Source organism: Pelmatolapia mariae, linkage group LG7 (genome assembly GCF_036321145.2).
Source record: "Pelmatolapia mariae isolate MD_Pm_ZW linkage group LG7, Pm_UMD_F_2, whole genome shotgun sequence".
NCBI lineage: Eukaryota > Metazoa > Chordata > Actinopteri > Cichliformes > Cichlidae > Pelmatolapia > Pelmatolapia mariae.
In genome coordinates, this window is record NC_086233.1 from 36,426,909 (window position 1) to 36,447,338 (window position 20,430).

Below are 20,430 nucleotides of genomic sequence, written 5' to 3' on the forward strand. Positions count from 1 at the left end.
GCTTAATTATTTATGAGTAGATGGTCCGGCTCTAATGCCACACAGCGGTACCAGACACGGCACGCCATCGATTATCTGAAAGCACAGAAAGTTAAGAAGGAGTGCGCCCGCGTTTATCGGCTGCTTTGGGATGCTGCTGACTGCACAACTTTCCCGATCGACAACTAACGTGTGTGTGTGTTTTAGTGTGGGGGGTTATCGAGCAACTACACTTCACAGCACACACAGAGTGAACAAAGAACCACAGAAAATTTTAGAGATCTCACAGTTTTAACAAGACTTACTGGCTTTAGCTCAGCTTTGACAAAAAAGCGTCATTTGTCTTTAATGTTGGGCAGAAAGAGTTCAGCTGCTGAAGATAAACTGAATAAAAGTGAAGCTGAAGCTGGATCTGAGCATGCTCCTCTGGTGTTAGATGAAGCCTGATTGTATGGACGTGTATGAGAAACCAGAGCCCTGCACTGCAAGCCAGGATTTATCCCTATCCAGGTAACTTCAGGTTAACCCTGGGCTCTGGGCACTAAAGGTAGTTCACTGAGGTATATCACCATGGTAACTCATGCTGATGTCTTGATGTTTCAAGAAAATATCCCAAACTAATCCAGAACCCTTCTGGCTGCAGGCACTCCTGTCCATGTTGAGATCTGAAGTCTCTGATTTGCGTGAAATTTGTCTAAGAGCAGCGTGAACAGACCAATCACAGCTGTTCGCCATGTGCAGGTCTCTGTTTGCTCATGGGTTTAAGGCAGCACTATGAATGAAGCAAGATGATCTTAATCTAAACCAGAGCTCACTCCAGACTTAACTGAGTCCCCGCATTGCCTCTGAGCAAACACAGCTATGTCCCCACAACATGAGGAACACACACACACAGAGTAATTACAGTGATTAGGCCTGAAATGATTCTCACTTTCTTATTTGGCGGCGCTCACTCGCTCGCTCTGTGTTTACTCATTTACAGACACACACACTCGACAGGAATAGTAACGACAGCATTTGAGGCGCTCACTAATCGATTGAAACATTTGTTGTTGGAAAGCAGCGGAGTCAGACTGGACTCTGGAGGAACACCTGCACTCATCAACCTGCAGCTCTCCTGAGCTGTGACCGTTCAATCAGAGCACTGCCACAGTCTCATCACCACACCAGCAGGTGTGTCTGTGTTTGCCCACAGGTGGGAGTGCTGTGGCTGCGTTTGGACAGAGCTGAAACTGGAATTCCAGCCACATTAAAAACCTCATTGACTTTTCAATAATTTAAGTAGAAACCTTCAAACCTTTCTTCACGCTGGGTCATGAGTGTGATAAGTGTGTTTAAATTGGGGTTACATTTAAAAAATATCCACAGAGGCCACGTGGAAATGTTCCAGCAAATGAATGAATAACTCCTGCGTGGGGATTCACCCGCTGACCTCAGCTACATTTTACTGAAGTTTGTTTGTGGTTGGGTGCAAAGTTGAATCCTGCTGGCACGGCTTACCAACAACCCACACAAATGATTTATTATTAATCTGACTCTCAAACCAAACACTGTTAGGACCTGCAGACATCTGAGTGAATATGCGTGTTTAGTTATTCTACTTAGAGGTTTCAGTTTCTACTTACAGACAAATATTAGAGCCTGCACAGGAAGTGATATCATGACCTTCCTCTCTTACTCTTTGAGTGGTACTAATACTCTTTTATTAGAAGAATTCTCCTTCTCTGTCTTAGTGTTGTATTGGTCCAAGCAGTCTGATTATGATTCCTCGACCCCCAAAACAGATCCTGACCACAGCGCGTACGACAGGTTTGAAAAGCTGCGTTGTGGACGAGGCTGTGGGCTCGTCCAACAGCTCACAAAGTTTCCTTTTACAGCTGTAAGTAACATAAAGTCACGATGTAGTAATGGGAATATTACTGATGCTGGATTAAATTAGAGTCCACTCGGTTCGAATGTCATCAGTCGGCAAACGTGAGGGTCCGAGTGGACGTCTGTGCGCCTGCCTGATTTTTGTGAACTGACTCGTAACAGGAAGTTGTTGAGCGTCGGCTCTCCGGCTGTCTGTGTCTGTAACAGAGCATAATCTGGGCTTTAATCTCAAAGATTTCAGTTCCTGGTTAAAAATAAAGGTTTGGTGTAAAGTAAGGACGTGGTTTCACACATGAGGAACTGAGTGGCTGCATAAAGAGCTGCATGATGCATAAATAAAGATTAATTTAAATGCAATGGAGAACCAGAATTAAAATATCACCACTCATCTTACATCTTACTGTACCTTACGGACTGACAGGGGGCATCCGCCAGCTGCTGAGGGTGAGAGCCCTCCTGCTTCAGGCTCAGAGTTTAGTCTGAGGGTTGAGAGTCCAGTGGCTGTTTAGATGGCCGTTAGCTGTGAATGATAGTAATTATTCGTGTTTTCATGCAGCAGCTGATGACAGGACCCACAGTGAAGAGGTGGTGAGTTGATGCCGGAGTACTTTAGATGAAGCGTTTGACAGAAAGTAGAAGAAGATGTGTGGCGGCGATGGTAGCCGCAGAGGGCGGACACGCTCTCCCTCCTGTCAGGAATAATTAAACAGGGGGAGTGAAAGGAGAGAGGAGCAGCAGGGAGGAGTGCAACTAAGCACTTTGAGATTCTTCAAAATCAGCGTATTACAAACACACACACACACACACACACACGCACAGGCTGGACAAGAAGCAGGCGTGCAGCTTCACACAGGAGCTGCAGCTCATCAGACCAGCTGCTGACAGAGTCCTTGTACCGCCATCACTCCTCCTCATCATCGGGCTGTCACTAAGTTATGGGGGCGGGGTTAGACAGGCATGCATCTGAAAACAGCAGCGCAGTTCACACTGGAGCCTTTCAGCACTCAGAGTGATTCAAAACATCTGCATCCAAACATCCATTACTTCAATTCATTTTTATTTATATGGTACCAAATCACAGCAGCAGTCGCCTCAAGATGCTTTATATTGTAAGGTAAATACCCTTACAATATACCCAATACAGAGAAACCACAACAAACAGAATAAGCGCTTTGGTGACAGTGGGAAGGAAAAACTCCCTTTTAACAGCAAGAAACCTCCAGCAGTGCCAGGCTCAGGAGGGGCAGACAGTTGGGGGAAGAAGACAGGACAAAGACACGCTGTGGAAGAGAGCCAGAGATTAATAATAACTAATGATTAAATGCAGAGATGTATAAGCACATACTGAGTGAAGAAGAAACAGTCAGTGCATCATGGGAATCCCCCAGCAGCCTACGTCTATTGCAGCACAACTAAGGGAGGATTCAGGGTCACCTGGTCCAGCCCTAACTATATGCTTTATTAAAAAGGAAAGTTTGAAGCCTAATCTTAAAAGTAGAGATAGTGTCTGTCTCCTGAATCCAAACTGGAAGCTGGTTCCACAGAAGAGGGGCCTGAAAACTGAAGGCTCTCCCTCCCATTCTACTGTTCTTGGTCATCACATTTTTTATATTACAATTTTTATATGTTATAAGCACAAAGAGCACCTTTTCAATTTCAGTTGTTTTATTTTGTCTCGTGAATTCTTGCTTAATGTCCTTTTTTGTTGCTGTGATATTGTGTTTGTTGAAGGTCTAATGTTGACCACAGACAGAGACTTACTGTCACAGTATTGTCATTCGTGGAAAACCTCTGTGTGCAGCTGATGGTTAAAATAAAACATTTCAATTCATTCAGATTTTTAGTATGCAAAGTCGAAAACATTGAATGGTCAATTTGAATAAGTGCAACTTTAGGCACTCTATGGTTGAAAATAACATTTGTCTGTCATATCATGATATTAGATTTTCCTCCACACATCGCCCAGTCCTACTGCCAGCTTGAAGGCCTGTGGTACGATTATTAGAGATAGGTTGATCATATTTAAGATTGAAGCATTAATTAATGGTAGGACTTCTTTGAGCAGTCTTGTAGGAATGGTGTCTGAAATAGGGTTGGGCGATATGTAAACATTTTCCAACTGACAATCGTCAGCCCAATAATCTCATCTGGAGCGCAGAATGAACAAACTTTGGACAAACTGCCCGAAATGCGTTGACAGAGACATTTCAAGGATTTTGACTCAGTCTGCGCTCCAGATGGGTTAATTGTTAATCGTGCTAGTCGTGATGACGGCGTGTTAACGCTGACAGCACTAAAAGAATATGAAATCACCAATTTGGGATTTCTTTGGCTCTAAACCAGATGAAAGAGGTAAACCTAAGGATGTAACCAAAGCGGTGTGCCACTTGTCCAGACGTATAGTGCGAGCAAAGTACTCAAACACGACTAATTTGCATGAGCATGTACGTGTCCACCATCCGGCTGAGTATGCGGTGATCACTAGCTTCTGCAGCTCCATCAACAAGCATTTGGGCGCAGTCTGATGAGGGTGCATTTCCTCACAGATGAAAGAGGATGCTGTTAAAACAGCGCTATTATTATTTTTTCTGTTGACTGCTTCTATTAGCTCCATCATTATTAGCAAACTTACTGATGGGCAAATAAATAAATAAATCGCCCCTGTAAAAATGATAGTTGATATATTCGTCCAATCGCCCAACCCTAGTCTAAAAGACACACTGATGGTTTGGAGGAATTAATTACTGAAATTAACTTAGAAAGATCAATTGGAGAAAAAGACTCTAAATGAATATCAATGGTACTAAGAGTAGCTTTAGATAATGTTACATCTGTAATTTGTTCTCTAATGGTTAAAATTTTACTTGTGAAGAAGTTCATGAAGTCTTTACTAGTTAACGATAAAGGAATGGTTGGCTCAACAGAGCTCTGACTTTTTGCCATTTCCTCTCCAGCTTACAAGTCATCTGCTTTAAGGGAGACAGGTTGCCTTCCAGCATTAAATGGTAAAGCAACAGGGAGTTGATGCAATCTTAGGTTGCTCTAAGGAATTAGGGGCGGAGTCAGTCAAGACAGAGCGATATCTGTTCTAATTGTAAAAGTACTGTTTTATGCAGTGAGTTTAATTATACAGCTGTAGTTTGAAGAATCCGTGCTTCATTTTTGCAGTAGTTTGTGTCAGGAGTTGCTGTGTGGATGTGGAGAAGAGGGACCCAAATGCTGGACTCGTGGTGAGAATTAAGGGTGTTTATTGGAGTGGCAGGATGAACGGATGAACAGAACAGGGAAGAAGGCAGGCTGGCTGGCTGGCTGACTGACTGACTGAACTGAAAGGCAAACACGTGGACTAGACAGCAGTGACAACATCAACGACACGACACTGAACTGATGAAACTGAGGGACTTAAGTACACAGGCTGAATGATGAGTGATTAGAGACAGGTGAGTGAACAGCTGAACATAATGAACTAATGATAAATGGGAAGAGAACTAGAACATAATGCACACAGAGTAAGGCTAACACAATAAAACAGGAAGTGGAACATACAGAAGATAAACAGCGAACATGAACTGAAAATACTGGGTCAACGACCCAGGAACCCTGACAGTTTGTTGAAGTGAAGAAAACAGACATTTGAATTTTGTAGAATCTGAGCAGAAACAAAGACTCACAGGAAACATGTTTGGAAGTTCTGCTGAGGGCGACACAAACGAAAAGTCTCGTCTGCTTGAAACTACAAGGTGTTGATCCTATGAGAGTATTTACATGAGTCAGTACGACGTACTGCAGCTCACACCAGGTATTCATAATGTGTACAGGCAGTCATTGGACACGTGCATGCCACTGCAGGTGTGTGTGCCTGCGGGCTGAAATCAGCAGCTCTGTTTACACACACACACACACACACACACACACACACACACTCTTCATTAGAATATGATTCTACTTCCTCTGCTCCTGACACACTCTCCTGGTTTCGAGGTGGCTCATCATTCAGGAACATGTTGCTGATAATTAACCTTCAGGTGGAGACAGTTGCTGTGTTATCATTAACCGTATGGCTGAGCAGAAAATTTAAATGAGGACGTGCATTAAAATGATGTCAGCGCTCCGTAACCGCTCATTACGCCGCCTTTTTAATCTTAAGGTCACTGCATGTATTTGTTGGCTTGCTTTAAGGCTGCTGCGCATCTGTTTGCTCAGAAGCTCGCTTTTTATTTCAGTGTACGTTGCTCTGTTTGCAGCAGGTCAAGTGAAAAATGGGAAGAATGACAATTAGAATATATAAAGCTGTGTGAGAGCAAGGACAGACAAATTGTTTACAAGGTCCAAACCTGAGCTCAACTCCTTTCCTCTTTTATTAAAGGTGAGCGTTAGCTACGAGCCGGTAAAGAGTCATTAAGACATCAAACCGAGCCATGCACACTCTGAGATTATATTTGCTAACTCAGTGATGCTTTAGATATGCTCATAAAACCAAATATAATTATTCTGACTCATATTTTTACTGTTTAACAAGTTTTTTTGTTTCATTGATTCAGTTAATTGTTTTGATCAGAGCGCAGTCTACACTGCCAGTTTTCTTATATATGCAGGCACTGTTTAATGATTGGATATCCAGATAATATACAACAACTACACTGAGCTCTCAAAAGCTGCAGTTCCTCTGATGTCCATCAGAGGCAGATGCAAGTCAGTCCCCGTAAACCGTCATTTCATTCTCTTCCACTCATGCTTCTCAGGGTCTCTGTAAATAATTTCCTCCTTCATAGCACCTGTACGGGAGGATGTTTTTATAACTCACCTTTCTGCATTATTAGGGGCATGGCCTCTTTGACTGACAGGTGGATGGTGACACAGGTGGCTGTAGCTGCTAGCTCTCTGCTCAGGCATTTTTTTATTGAAGCTGCTCCCCAAGAGCAGAAAACTAAAAATGGACTTAATCTGCTGGATGTTCATGTGAAACACGAGCAGAGCTCAGTGTGTGTACAGTGATCCATGTAAATGCTCTAAACACTCCGTTTATTACGTTTTTTTCTGCTCGGGTCTGTGTGATGTCACAGAGGCATCTGAGGAACTGCAGCCCCTCCCAGAATCATGCAAAGCTACTCTAGAATGACAACACCCAGATGGAGGTGAGCTACACCACAATGGTGGAGTAACTGGAGTTTTGTGGTGGTTGATTTAAATATGTGAACATTTTTTGGTTTTGCCCTACGTTTCCAGCTTCTCTTCCTCACATCATTACCAGAGTTGGTTATCCGGTCACAGTGACCTTTTCTCTGCTGTTTCTTTGTAAAAATGCATTTTTAGGATGCAAAAGCCGCTCGTGGCAGTAATTGCAGACACACAGCGGCACTCTCTCCTTTCATCTGCTCTCAGTACCAATCTGTGGACAGAAATAGGCAGCGTTTATTTACAGAGGCTGCCGGATCAGAAATCCTTCCCGTACGGGAGTCAGCATTTCTCTTATTTCCTCGTGAACACAGCGAACATCTGGTGTCAAAGCCTCGGCACATGAAACGAGATCAGACGGGCAGGTGAGGCGCGGGAGTGTTTCCCTCTGTTTATTGTTGCAGCAGCTCGGTTTGTCTCTCTCAAACTATCATTTTACTCTGTGAGAGTAAATTAGTTGAAACTCGGCGGGATGCGATGATCTCAGCTCTGTAACTACAGGCAGGAGCGGTGCCAGCAGCGCGGCGGGGGGGCGCGGTGCTGCTAAATGCCAGACGAACGCTCGCGCGTGGAAAACAATTGTGGGGGGGATTCAGCGTTAATGCGGCAGTAAATCAGCCGCTGAGGTTTCCGGGCTCAGTGCAGACCTGTAAACAAAACAGCAGCAGAAGAAGAACGGGAGCCGGTGGTTTGGAGGTCCTGGTTCAGCACGCCGTGAAATGTCACATTCACCCAGCCCTGCATCTGAGGGCTGGGTGAATCAGCCGCTCTCCGCTTCAACTGCAGGATGAAAGCTGTGTTGCTAAGCTCGCATGTCAACATCACACTCAGTGTTTGTGGCGAGCAGCGGTTAGGTCAGTGTTTCAGGAATGATCATACGGCAGGAAGCACCGTCCTGCTGCGGACTGAGAACGTGCACACGTGACCCACGCGACGTGACATGAGGAGCATCATACCTGCTGTATGTAGAAGAGGGGATGATGCACCTGACACAGCCTCACATGAGTCACTCACTGGAAGTCTCGTTAAGCCCACCTGCCAGATGGCTGAGGTCCTGGTGAGATCAGGAGCTGCCCTGGGCACCGGTTCCTGATTAGGATTGGTCCTGAGACGATGTTGCTCAAACACACATGCATCATTAAAAAAGCAGAGTTTCCCTCATCAGGACCATCACACAATGCAATTAAAGTTCAAAGTTCGCGACATGCTTATTGTTTTAGAGTAGATGAAGATCAAAACACAGGATCACAAAGAACACAGTTTGATAAAATTATTAGCAGATATTAGCTTTCAGATCAGCTCTCTTACAGACAGTTTGACCTTTGACCTCACAGGGCTGACCAACAGTTGAAAACTTCAGGATGTCAGACGCCTACCGTGTATGCACCTCTTCCATCAGCTGTGTGTGGATCAGTGGCTCCTCACCAATAAGAAGTGCCCCATCTGCAGAGTGGACATTGAGGCGCAGTTGTCTGCTGAGAGTTGATGCTGTTTTTTTTCCCCTTTTTCTTTTCTAACAACCCTTTTGTTAAAAATTTATTTTGAGATCATATTAATTTCTCTTCAGTACTGCAGTCAACCAAAGATGGCATGAATTACCCCTGCAGCAGCTCTACTGCAAGGATATTTAAAAAAAAAAGACATCTGACAGAGAAAAAAATAAAAGCATTGAGCCTAGAGTGCCAGCTATCACATGTTACTACAACAGCTAGAATTCTCCATTAAGGGTTTAAGATTTTATTGTATTTATAAAGCTTTTATGTAGCTTTTTTGATCGTTTCCTCAAGTGTCATTTTCGTTCTGTTTCTCTGCATGTTTCCTCGCAATGCATTTCTTTGCACATATAACGTGGGCTCGAAACGGCCTAACAAGTTGCAGGTGAGGATAGCTGCTCTAGTAAAGATGCATTTCTGTAAACCTAATGCCTTGCTTTACTAGAATAGAATGTCAACCTCCAGTTAAAGGAAAAAAACAAACAAAAAAAAAAACAAACATTGCAGGATTCATTTTACCAATCATTGTATCATTGATTAGTTTATGTTTAGAAGATGTGGATTGTTAGTGAGAGATGGTTTTTTTTTTCCTTTCTTTTCTTTTTTTTTTTTTTTTTTTAAGTAAATCAAGACATTCCTAACTAGGGAACTATGTTAACAGATCAGCTGCTGTATTAGTGCACACCCAGTATTTCTAGAGTGGAAATAAACTCAGATGTTCACCTCACTCCCAGAATATGCACACGCTTTGCTACGATTACACCACCCGCCCCTTCCCCCTTTTTCCAGCACCTTCATTTTGACTACAACACCGTTACCGCCACCATCCGATGTATTTTAGAGGACAAAGAAAAAAAAGAATGTCACCTCCCTCTCTTTGACTGTTCTTTCTAAACCGAACGATTGTCGGGATCTGCTGTGAATCTTTTCTTCATTCTGTTTGGGGTTCCTTCCTGCAGACGGGCCTGCGGACGCTAGGTTTATGGGAGATGATCTCAGGTCGACGCATGGCCCCGCAACCTGGGATCATTTTGTCAATTTGATACTGGCAGTGGCGTTGATTTTTCATTTCCTGTGTGTATATGTGTGCGCGCGTGCGTATGTGTTCAGAGGGAAATACACAGCTCAATTGGAGATGAATATTTACTGTTTATTCTCACACGTCGAACCATTTCACCCACCCTCCCTTTTTGTCTCTCTGTAGTTGAGCAGCGGCGTCTGCTTTGGCCGCTGAGAAAAGAAAAGAAAAAAACACTAATGCTGTCGACTAACTCACTCGCATAGACTTGCACAAGAGAGAAAAGGGTAGGAGGACCGTAGTGAATATGACAGTGTGCTGAGGCCATGTATTTCCACTCTGACGAATAGTAAAAACTGAAAAATTACAATTTTGAATGGAGTGTTGAAATGCAGTACTTAAAGCAGGTAGCCATGCATTCATTGACTTAAAGGCACCAGGATCATATTCTGTGGGATTTCTATTAGTTTTAAAAAATGATATTAATAAACTTGGATAACTTAAAAAAAAAAAAAAAAAAGAAAACTTCAGCTAGTGCTAGATGTAGACCTAACTCACATCCCTGAGCAGGATTATGGGATCGTTTGTTGACAAGTATTCTATTCGGTATTCGGTATCTCATTTGATCATATTTCAGTAATTGGAAGATTTTAAACCAGATGTTTGTTTAGTTTGAAGTAAAAAGGATGAAACAGCCTGACTATGATGACATCACAGAGTCGCAGGTTGTGATTGTTCTGAGTGTCTAAATAGAAGTAGTTTGATTTGTATGATAACGAGGACGATGGTGAAAACTGTAACAGTTAAGTCTGCAAAAGAATTCCTAGGGATGGGAATCGAGAACCGGTTCTTGTAGCGAATGGTTCCCAGTAGTCCAATTCCTTGCAATCATCAGTTTCCCGCTTATCCATTCTTGCATTCTCGCTACGATCAGCTGATTTCAGTTCGTGTGTGAGGAAAATAGTAAGTCAGTCTCCAGCGTGGATATGAACATTACTTTTATTTTTATTGCACAAAAGGATGAGAGCGCGATTGTAAAGTGGAGACTGCATCATACTGTTAGCACAATTTCGGCTCTTCGCAAGCACCTGCACAGACAGCATGGTAACGCTAAGCTAGCGAAGAACCCAGAGTGATGGTGAAGCTGAGTTTAGCCTTTTCATCTTTGCTTTGTCTTATCGGCTTTGTGTTCATACCTAAACACTAAGAGAAAGATCACGTGTGTCCTCATTAGGACAGGGATTTGTGTTGGTGTGTGGGGCTGTAGTCTGTAGGTTTATATTGTTGATTGGTGATAATGAGACAGTGTGTTTCAGTTTATTTTACAGAGTAACATGAAAGTAACGTAACAAGTAGTGTAACAAATGTCTTTATCCTGGGTGTAAGTAAATAATGTACTGCATTACTTTTAAGAAAAGTATTCTGTATAATATGTGCAATAATTACTTTTTTGAGTAATGACCCTAAAACTGATCATAAAAAAGAGAAGAAATACCTCCAGCATGCGCGCATTTGAGCATGTGGCATGTGATTAATTTTTGATAAGAAATCGAATTGATAACTGATATTGATAACAGAATCGGATTTGCTACACTGTTATTAATTCCCATCCCTAAGGATTCCTGTATGAAGTGAATGGGCAACTTTAAGGTTAACTGAGTGTGAACCTGCACAGGTGGAGCTGGTGGTGCTCTCTGTAGCTCAGAATCAACTCTGCAAATAAATATGATCATGAAATAACTAAATTCAGCAGGTTTCACTCAGACTTCCAACCTTCGTGTGCTGCAGGCACCGGTGAGCTCATATCAGCTGCTGCAGGCTGAGCAGCGGGACATCAGGATGTAAACATCACGTAATATGTCAAAGGCAGCACGCTGATATCACACACACACACACACACACACACACACACACACACACACACACACACACACACACGTGTTTAAGCTGTTTACTCTTGGTTTCGGTTAGCATTTCTGTGACAGGAACCTGTGAGAGCTGCTAGCAGAGGCCTGAAACCACGGCTTCTGTAGCCGGTTAGGTTTCTATCATTAACTCATTAATAAAGAAATCAGCTCAGCTTTCGAGCACCGGTTGATGTGGACACGTCTCTTTAACAAAGACAGGTGTGCAGTGAGGAGAACAGCGCTGTGATGCAGCAGAGATCCAGCTTCCTGTTTGGATTGTCCTGACAGAGGAAGTGTGATCACATGCGGTGGTCGGTCTGTGAGGTGTTCGTGCACAGTGTTATGTATATGCTGCAGTGAAGGAACAGCTGCTGGAGACTCGCTGACAGCCCAACACGTTCAGATGGAAACAAAGGCGCTTGCATAATTACAACCCACCCGCCGCCTCATTGCCTGTCATGTTGTATGTTTTGTGTGGGAGAGAGCATGCAGCTTAAAGCTCAGGTATAAATATATAGGACGTGCTAATGCACGCAGCAGCATGCAACGCTCCACATTCTTCAAACGGGGAGTCAGCGATCCTCTTCCATCTTTTATGAGAATACCAGATTCACACTGAGAGGAAATTTGTTCCACTTAATTCGATCAAACTGGAATACGCGTTCCAGGAACCCACCATTCTGCTTTGTAGTCCTTCCTGTGATCCCAGCTCCATGAACCTCCGATGCAGCGTCCTCTTTAAAAACAGTTTACCCAGTGACATCCAGCAGGACTCACACATTGGCTGGAAAAGGCTTCTTTTACCTAGTCAAGTAAGGTTGGCGTGGCGTCATCAGTCGCCTGTAGGCCTGTGTGACCCTGCGAGGCCTTACTCGTCTTCTTTGGTTAGGTTTAGACATTAAAAGCTAAAAGTGGGTCAGGATTAGAAAATCCAGCTGCTGCTGTTCTGCTTTCCTCCTCTGAAGACCCTCCAACAAGCAGCAGACAGATTCTACTTCCTATTCAAACGCTGTTTCAAAGTCACGCTGAGAGTCAATGGAGTTGTTTGTTACTGTTTCTTAAGGTTTCCCTCCACAGCGGCCTGACACCTGAAAAATGTGCTCTGCAGCTATGTATTCAATTAAAATGTGGAGTCGGTGTTAATGTGTGCTAGCAGAACACTGACCTGAGGAACTTTTATTTCCTACCTGTGTTAGCGGGCTTCATAGCCATGGAGAAACAGCAGCAGCACAGCAGCTTCTGATGGAAGATCAAACTGGAAAGCCCCGAACTCAGTAACCCCCAAAACCCTCCAGGATGTAGCGGGCTGTTTGTTCTTGTGAGGCAGAAACAGGAGCTGAGCAGGTTTTCAGAGTTAAGTCATTCAGTCTCAATGATGCTGGTCACAGCTGGTTGTTAACAGGTGTAAAGTTCAGGTGAAGAAGTTTGGTAGGTGTTGGTCTGGCCCTCAAACCTCCCTGCTGATCCAACAGTGTGGACTCTCAGACTCTCAATGTGAGCATTTCTGCAGCAGAAAGTGATGCTGACGGTGTTGCAGATCATTGTGACGTCATGTTCAGTCTTTCCCGTGCTGTGTTTGTACTAACAGTATGACGGGAATCTCTGATGGACCCCGCACAGCACAAACACAGCACTGGTCATGCTGTTGTAAAGGAAACAGGAGTCCCTTCAGAGAAAGTCTCAGGTTTTTTCTGTAATTCAATTTTTTTTATCCAACATCACAGCAAATTAAAGATGTACGGCAGATGCAGAGTTATGGCAGGAAGTAAATTTATCTGAAAGTTATGCAAAGTAACTGTGAAAGTATAATTTTACGTAGATCATTGCTGCGTTAGCCTTCACACATGGTTGTTTGTGTCCTTCATGTTTTGGATGTTCTGTTGCAGGTAAGGGTTAGGCATGAAAAATGGCTCCGTTAGTTTTAGGAAAAGATAATGGTTTTGCTCAAAGCTCTCACAGCAGCTGAAACATGGTACATGGGAGTGACGTGTCAGGAGAGACCGAGCATTCTCACAAATGCAGAAACTCAGGAATAAAAACAGATGTAAAACTCGATGATCTCTGTGGGAAACTCTGTCTTTCCAGGCTTCGGCTGTGCAGCGGTGCAAAGTGTCCTGAGAGGATGAGTCACACAAAAATCTAAATGATAGTTTGAGAAGGTTGTATAGACGCTACTGAGAGAGGAATGAGGTGGGGCAAGCTCATTCCATAAAAAACAATAAAAACATTATCAGCTTATCAACACGAAAAGTCTCCTTTGGTTTTTGCTGGTCGACAGACTCCATCATCAGCTGTCAGCTGTACCTGCACCCACTCAGACAGCAACTATCAGCCTAAAGAGGCCTAAAATATTCTCAGTGATATTATTGAGGAATCTGCCAAACTTGATTTAAAAAAAAAAAAAAATCTTCGATCATTTTCAGAGACGGTGCTCGTAGACGGCCACTTCATTGCTGGGCCTGAAGGGGTTAATGGAGCTGAGAGCTTCAGCAGATAAAATCCACTTCACCTTGAGCGGACCTCTCCTGGGTGACCTGCTTCTTCATGCAGAGGAGGGGGCGTCTCTGTCAGAACTTTAAAGAGGTGAAGGGATTTTGAATGTGTGCTGTGACACGCAGTTATTTAAGGACAGATCCAATTTCTTGGTGTGTTTGAGGACTCTGGCAGCAGCTGTGTGGACGAGCTGCAGCTGTCTGAGTGATTTTTTCCTCAGACCTGTGAAGACACAATTAAAACCGTCTTGCCTGCTGAAAATAAACGATTCCGCAAATTATTTCCATATCTGGCTGAGACAGGAATCCTGTCGCTCCTGCTCTGCTCTAAAGGGGGAAGGAGGACTGTTTCACTTCAAGTGGATATTAAATGAATCGGCTCACCTGCAGCTCTGATGTGTAAATTTTTGTGTATTGGACTTTGAGTGAGTGACCTTTTGATTCTAATTTATTGTTTGGTGATAAAAAACAATCATTCCAGTTCCTGACGAAGGCCTGGCTTTTTTAAACTGATGATTCATGTTTCAGAGAGCAGGGAGAGTGTAGTTTTTAGGCTTCACACTCATTTTTGGAGAAAAACATTCATTATTGAACAATATCAGGTCTTGTGTTACCGAACACGTGAAAACACAACAGCAAAAATCATTTCACGTCTGATAGTTGCAACAACACCCTGGATCTGCTGGGATTTATTATATAACCATTAAAAGCATCAAACACCGTCCTCACTGTTACATTATCAAAACACCCTAATGACCACCAGCCATAATTACCAATATTCCTTTAACATTAATCAACACTTTTCACTCACACTGGCTGCGAACTGCTTCCTGAGCACTCAGAGTGGTGACGGGAGATTGACTGGTGTTTCCTGCACTCACTGAAATGGCAGCTCAGGTGACTCCTCACGGTGCTTGTGTTTGCAGGTGCACAGGGGACGAATGCGGCCTGCTACGCTCTGCTCTGTCATTTCCTTAGCCGTGGTCTTTATGGGTACTGCGTGCTTTTACACTCATAAATGTCTGCCACAACACGCCATGGTCACGGCATACAAGTGTTCGCCTGCACTTCAGCTGCAAACCTTTCATATGAAGCACAAGCCACAGGAAGTAATAGGTTTCATATCGCAGCAGAATGTAACCATGGTCCTGTCCAGCTGGTGCCGGTCTCAAGATTAAAGATTCCCAAAAATCACTGTTTTCCTTGATTTGACTCAGACGGGTGGATCTAAAATACGTCTCGGTAAACACTGGTCAGTTTTAATTTGGAACAGGCTCAATGTATATAACCTTTATATATGTATATGACCTTTAGGTCACTTTGAGAAAGGTGATCAAACTTCAGGTTGAAATAATGAAATTTAGGGTATTTTACTGCTGTCAAAGGTCAAAATGTGTCAGATCTGACCTGAACAGTAAGTAAGGGTTAAACAGAGTTTTGTGATGTAGAGAGTACAGAAACTTATTGTTGTGTTTTAGTTTGTCCATGTATATACAACACATATATAGATTTTCACCATATAATATATCATATCAGTCATATCTTCAGCTCTGATGTTAGGAGACTTTATGAAGCAACAAGCATGAAGATGAAGAGGCCCGAGAACGGACCCTTGAGGAACACCTACAGATTTTTGTTCCTTCAGATTTCTGAGAGAAGAGAACAGCAGCAAATAGTTTTCTCCAGAAAAAACTATTCAACAGTTCCAAGTGACTGATTTGTGAGAGACAGATGTTTCATCCAATTACCTGCCGACCATAGAGACGCAGGGCTCAGTAGTTTTCAGTCAGTTTCCAAGAAAGATTTCAGATGTGCCTCTGTCGAGCAGTCCATCTGCTGTCAGGTTACCAATTCTGTGGGTATTCCCAAAAGACGGCTCAAACCATCTGAAGAAAAAGCAAAGGTGTCCATCATCTTCATTCTTTATTTTTGAATTCAGAAACTTCAGTGTGAGTCACATCAGTCTTCATAACTTTATTTTTACATAATTTATTTTTATTCTTGTAAGCTTCTCTACGCTCCATACATGCTTCACTGCACGATGACTGCGTGAACGGCTGTAGAGCTGAAACAAGAAGTGGAATGATGTCACAGTAGCTTGTTTAAGCCTTAAATTGTTTATATTTCAGAAGATCAGGTACACCAAAGCTGCTGTTAACAGTTGTTTTCTGTGCTCCTGTGGACTGAAACTGCTACTGAATTGCTCTGAATGTTCTCGGAAGCGTGATATGTAGATTGCTTTGTAATCAGCCATGTTTGTTTTCTGTCTGATTTAAATGAGCTGCAGTGATGATAAGTTTCCAGAATGATCCGGATCGAGCTCTTTTCCTGTTTGAGTGTCTGACTCAGTGCTGCAGGAATGGTTTCTCTGTAGCGCTCTGTTTCTTTTGTCTGTCGTCCTCGCTTCATTTTAGACGTGTGAACACGGCGTTCTCTGACAAACAGAAACCTTTGGCGGTAAAGCTCCAACAAAATTAGAAACATGAGAAAGGATGACAGTCGGGTTCGGCTCAGCGTGGAAGTCCTATAAAGAAAAAAATTACTGGGGATATGATTGAGAAGAGAAAATAACTGTCATATAGGAGCTTTTTTTACTGTTCCCGCAACAAATTCGCACATTAAATTACTCTTTCATTCTCGAAACAACACAAAAAAAAAAAGGCACGCAATTTTGTACATAGGTTTTAGTGTTTCAGCCGTCGCCATTTTGGGTTTTTTGGACTATATTTGTGTGGTTAATAGTCTGCATCCCCAAATTGTATATAAAAAAAAAACCCATCTAAATTGAAGCTCTGCCTTCGTGGACGCTCTGTTAGTACAGTAACTTCACAGCAGCCATATTATTGGTCACATGATGTCATTAAAAAGGCTCCAAAAGGCTCCAAAAGCACAAACACAGACCAGAGGTCGAGTTCAGGTGAGTCCTAGTAGACAGCTAGCAGCTACAGCTGCTTGTGTCACCATCCACCTGTCAGTCAAAGAGGCCACGCCCCTTTGACTGACAGTAGAGGATCAATGACAAAGCCCTGTGGAACACCATGAGCTGTAAGAAGGCACTCTGTGGTGGTTTTTGTTGCTCACAGTGATTTCTGATGGTTACTGCTTCCAGTAAAACTCTGGTTTGAATGTAAAATACTTCAGGTCAGACCTTCAGAGGCTCATCATACATGCGGAGTCATGTTTCTTAACACAAACATTTCTGTTAAGTTTATTGTGTATTTTTAATATATATACATTATCATTAAACCACAGCACTTCTGCTTCTCTGTGTGAAACTAAAGGCTATCGTCAGTATTTTGTCTGACACTGACACCAGGTCAAATGTTCAGATGATTTACCAAAGTTACCACAATACAATTTAAACAGGTGAGTTAACATGGGAGTCCATGGGGACTCACTGCTGCCTGTGCTGGTCGTTAGAGGAACTGCAGGTTTGGGTTTTTGGCTCTGGAGGTTGAGAAAAGTTTTCGTGCACAGACAGGTGACCTTTGAAGATCGTGCGCAAGTATATGCAGACGGTTGGGACTGTACACTGAACATGTTTCTGTTTCCTGTTCCTCAGGGGAGGAGTTTTATGAGACGTCTCCATACGAGCCGATCCACTTCTCTGAGGAATTCAGACATGCCTCCATCATCTCAGGTAACGCCACTGTGTGATGTGTGTGTGTGTGTGTGTGTGTGTGTGTGTGTGTGTGTGTGTGTGTGTGTGTGTGTGTATGTGTGTGGGAGCAGACTGAAGCAACGGACACACACTCATCTAGGTTGGTGTGGGTGAAGGAGGGGCTGATTAAGCTCGGGCCACTCGCTCCATCTGTGAGTGCGTGAATGAATGCGTCTTTGTAATTACAGACGTGTGAGAGAGCGTGCAGCTGAAGCAGCTCTTTCATAAAAACCTATTTTCTGTCCAAAATGCGTTTGTGCCTCTACATACTGCGCTCATTATTCAGAGGGCAGAGAGATAACCTCTGCTCCTTTTCATTACAGGCTGTCACATATCGTTGACATCCCACATGGATCAGTGTGGGGGTGGAAATGTGCTCAGGGCTGCAGCTAATTATTATATTTTCATTATTGATTAACCTGCAGATTACTCTTAATGAAATTATGAAATATTAAGTTTATTAAATGCAGAAAAAATGCTGCAAAAATGCTCATAAGTAACTTTTGGAGAGCTGAATGTGACATGTTTCGAGTTTTTTCCCGCTGTCACATTTCTGTTGCTTTTCACTGTACCTCTGTGGAAACGTCTGCTGTGGAAAGTTTAAAGTATTCACAGTTTTGGAACAAACCGATCTGCGCGTCATGCAGTCTTTTGTTTAAAGCACACAGGATCGCAATCCTTCCATGTCCTTTGTCCACTCTTCAGTGTCTGTGTGTACAGCCACAGGGGTGCAGGTGTGTGTGTGTGTGTGTGTGTGTGTGTGTGTGTGTGTGTGTGTGTGTGTGTGTGTGTGTGTGTGTGTGTGTGTGTGTCAGGTGTGGGTGGTGTGGCTCGTTTAGTGGCCAATAAAAAGCTCTGATTAGCACAGCTCTTTGTGGAGAGTGCTGCTGGTGGAGCAGACGGTCCTCTGCTGTGCTGCTGTATGTGTGTAATCATAGTGTTGTATGAGATCAGTGGCAGAGTTACGTGTTGTTTCTAACTATAAAACATCCAGAGTGAGACCATGGCAGGATAATGAAATATACTCACAGGTCTTAGTATATGAATCTCACGTATCCTCACCTGTATTAACATAATTAAACTGTATTTATACAGCACCAAATCACAACAGCAGTCACCTCAAGATACTTTCTGTTGTGAGATAAAGACACTATAATAATACAGAGAAAACCCAACAATCAGACTATGAGCAAGCACTTTGGTGACAGTGGGAAGGAAAAACTCCCTTTTAACAGGAAGAAACCTCCAGCAGAACCAGGCTCAGGGAGGGGCGGCCATCTGCCGCGATCGATTGGGGCGAGAGAAGGAAGACAGGACAAAGACACGCTGTGGAAGAGAGCCAGAGATTAATAATAACTAATGATTAAATGCAGAGATGTATAAGCACATACTGAGTGAAGAAGAAACAGTCAGTGCATCATGGGAATCCCCCAGCAGCCTACGTCTATTGCAGCACAACTAAGGGAGGATTCAGGGTCACCTGATCCAGCCCTAACTATATGCTTTACCAAAAAGGAAAGTTTGAAGCCTAATCTTAAAAGTAGAGATAGTGTCTGTCTCCTGAATCCAAACTGGAAGCTGGTTCCACAGAAGAGGGGGCTGAAAACTGAAGGCTCTCCCTCCCATTCTACTTTTAAAAACTCTAGGAACAACAAGTAAGCCTGCAGTGTGAGAGTGAAGTGCTCTAATGGGGTTATATGGTACTATAAGGTCATTAAAATAAGACGGAGCCTGATTATTCAGTACCTTGTATGTGAGGAGCAGGATTTTGAATTCTGGATTTAACAGGGAGCAATGAAGGGAAGCTAATATAGGAGAAATCTGCTCTTGCTGCAGCATTTTGAATAACTAAAAGGCCTTTCAGGGAGTTTTTAGGATCTATCCTAGTTTTGTATCATGTGTCACATGACTGTTGGTACCACCTGGGCTTCTCAGATGCGCTGAAGTGCAAATAGCAAAAATTTTAAATGAGTTTCAATAAACTGATTTTGGTAAAGTATTGGTTTTTCTCGAGGCATATGTAACGGATAATTACTCATCAGGAATGTTTGAAGGATGAAATGAGAACAGCGACGTGGTTAGGGTCAGGCACTAAATCTACCAGGGTCATGTAAGGTGCTGAAAGCTGCTTGTGAGGTTCAGACGCCCTGCAGTCACTGAGTGAAACTGTTGGATGTGTGCGTTCAGTCTTCTCCTTCATACGTTCCAAAGAACGCTGATGGCTGTGATCGAGGTAGATTCAGAGTGTTCTCCTCCTCGCTGTTGATATCACGGCTGCTGATGACTCAGTTATCATCACCACAGGATCCCTGCAGAGTTATCTTCTTTATCCTCATGCAATGAGCCAGCACCAAAAAATAAAACACTGAAAGGATTTGATGTTTTTGGATGCCATCGATGGAGGATTTCATGAAAAGATGCACTTAAATGAATCGATGTATTAAAAATGTGTTTTTCACTCTCCGTCATCGTATTAGCAGGACTCCATTAAAGCTGTGCATGGCTCTCCGTGTCGGTCTCACACGTTTCTGAGGAGTGTTTAAATGTCAGACGCCCTGAGCGATACAGCGTCATTTACACTTTCTTTCTTTGTGTGTGTGTGTGTGTATGTTAGTGTGTGTGTGTGTGTGTGTGTGTGTGGTCAAACAGCTGTGAAATAGACTCACAGCTCTGTAAATTGGCTTCTGCTCTCTCAGATTAACACGAGTACAAACAACATGGTCAAAGCAGGAGAGCTGCAACCAACGCAGCTTCAAAAGCACTTTCTGTCCCTAACACACACGCACTCTCTCTCTCTCTCTCTCTCACACACACACACACACACACACACACA

General features: G+C 43.2%; 1 protein-coding gene across 2 annotated transcripts in view; it reads left to right on the forward strand.

The window, feature by feature from the left end:
• gfra2b (GDNF family receptor alpha 2b) overlaps positions 1 to 20,430 on the forward strand; it is a 128,199-nt gene that overhangs the window by 31,909 nt on the left and 75,860 nt on the right. For both annotated transcript variants that reach the window (XR_010094353.1, XM_063478934.1), the window contains exon 3: positions 17,499 to 17,576. Coding sequence is in view for 1 of the 2 variants with exons in the window: in XM_063478934.1 (XP_063335004.1) it covers positions 17,499 to 17,576 (78 nt within the window). In the remaining variant the exon portion in view is untranslated. The remainder of the gene's footprint in view (positions 1 to 17,498; positions 17,577 to 20,430) is intronic.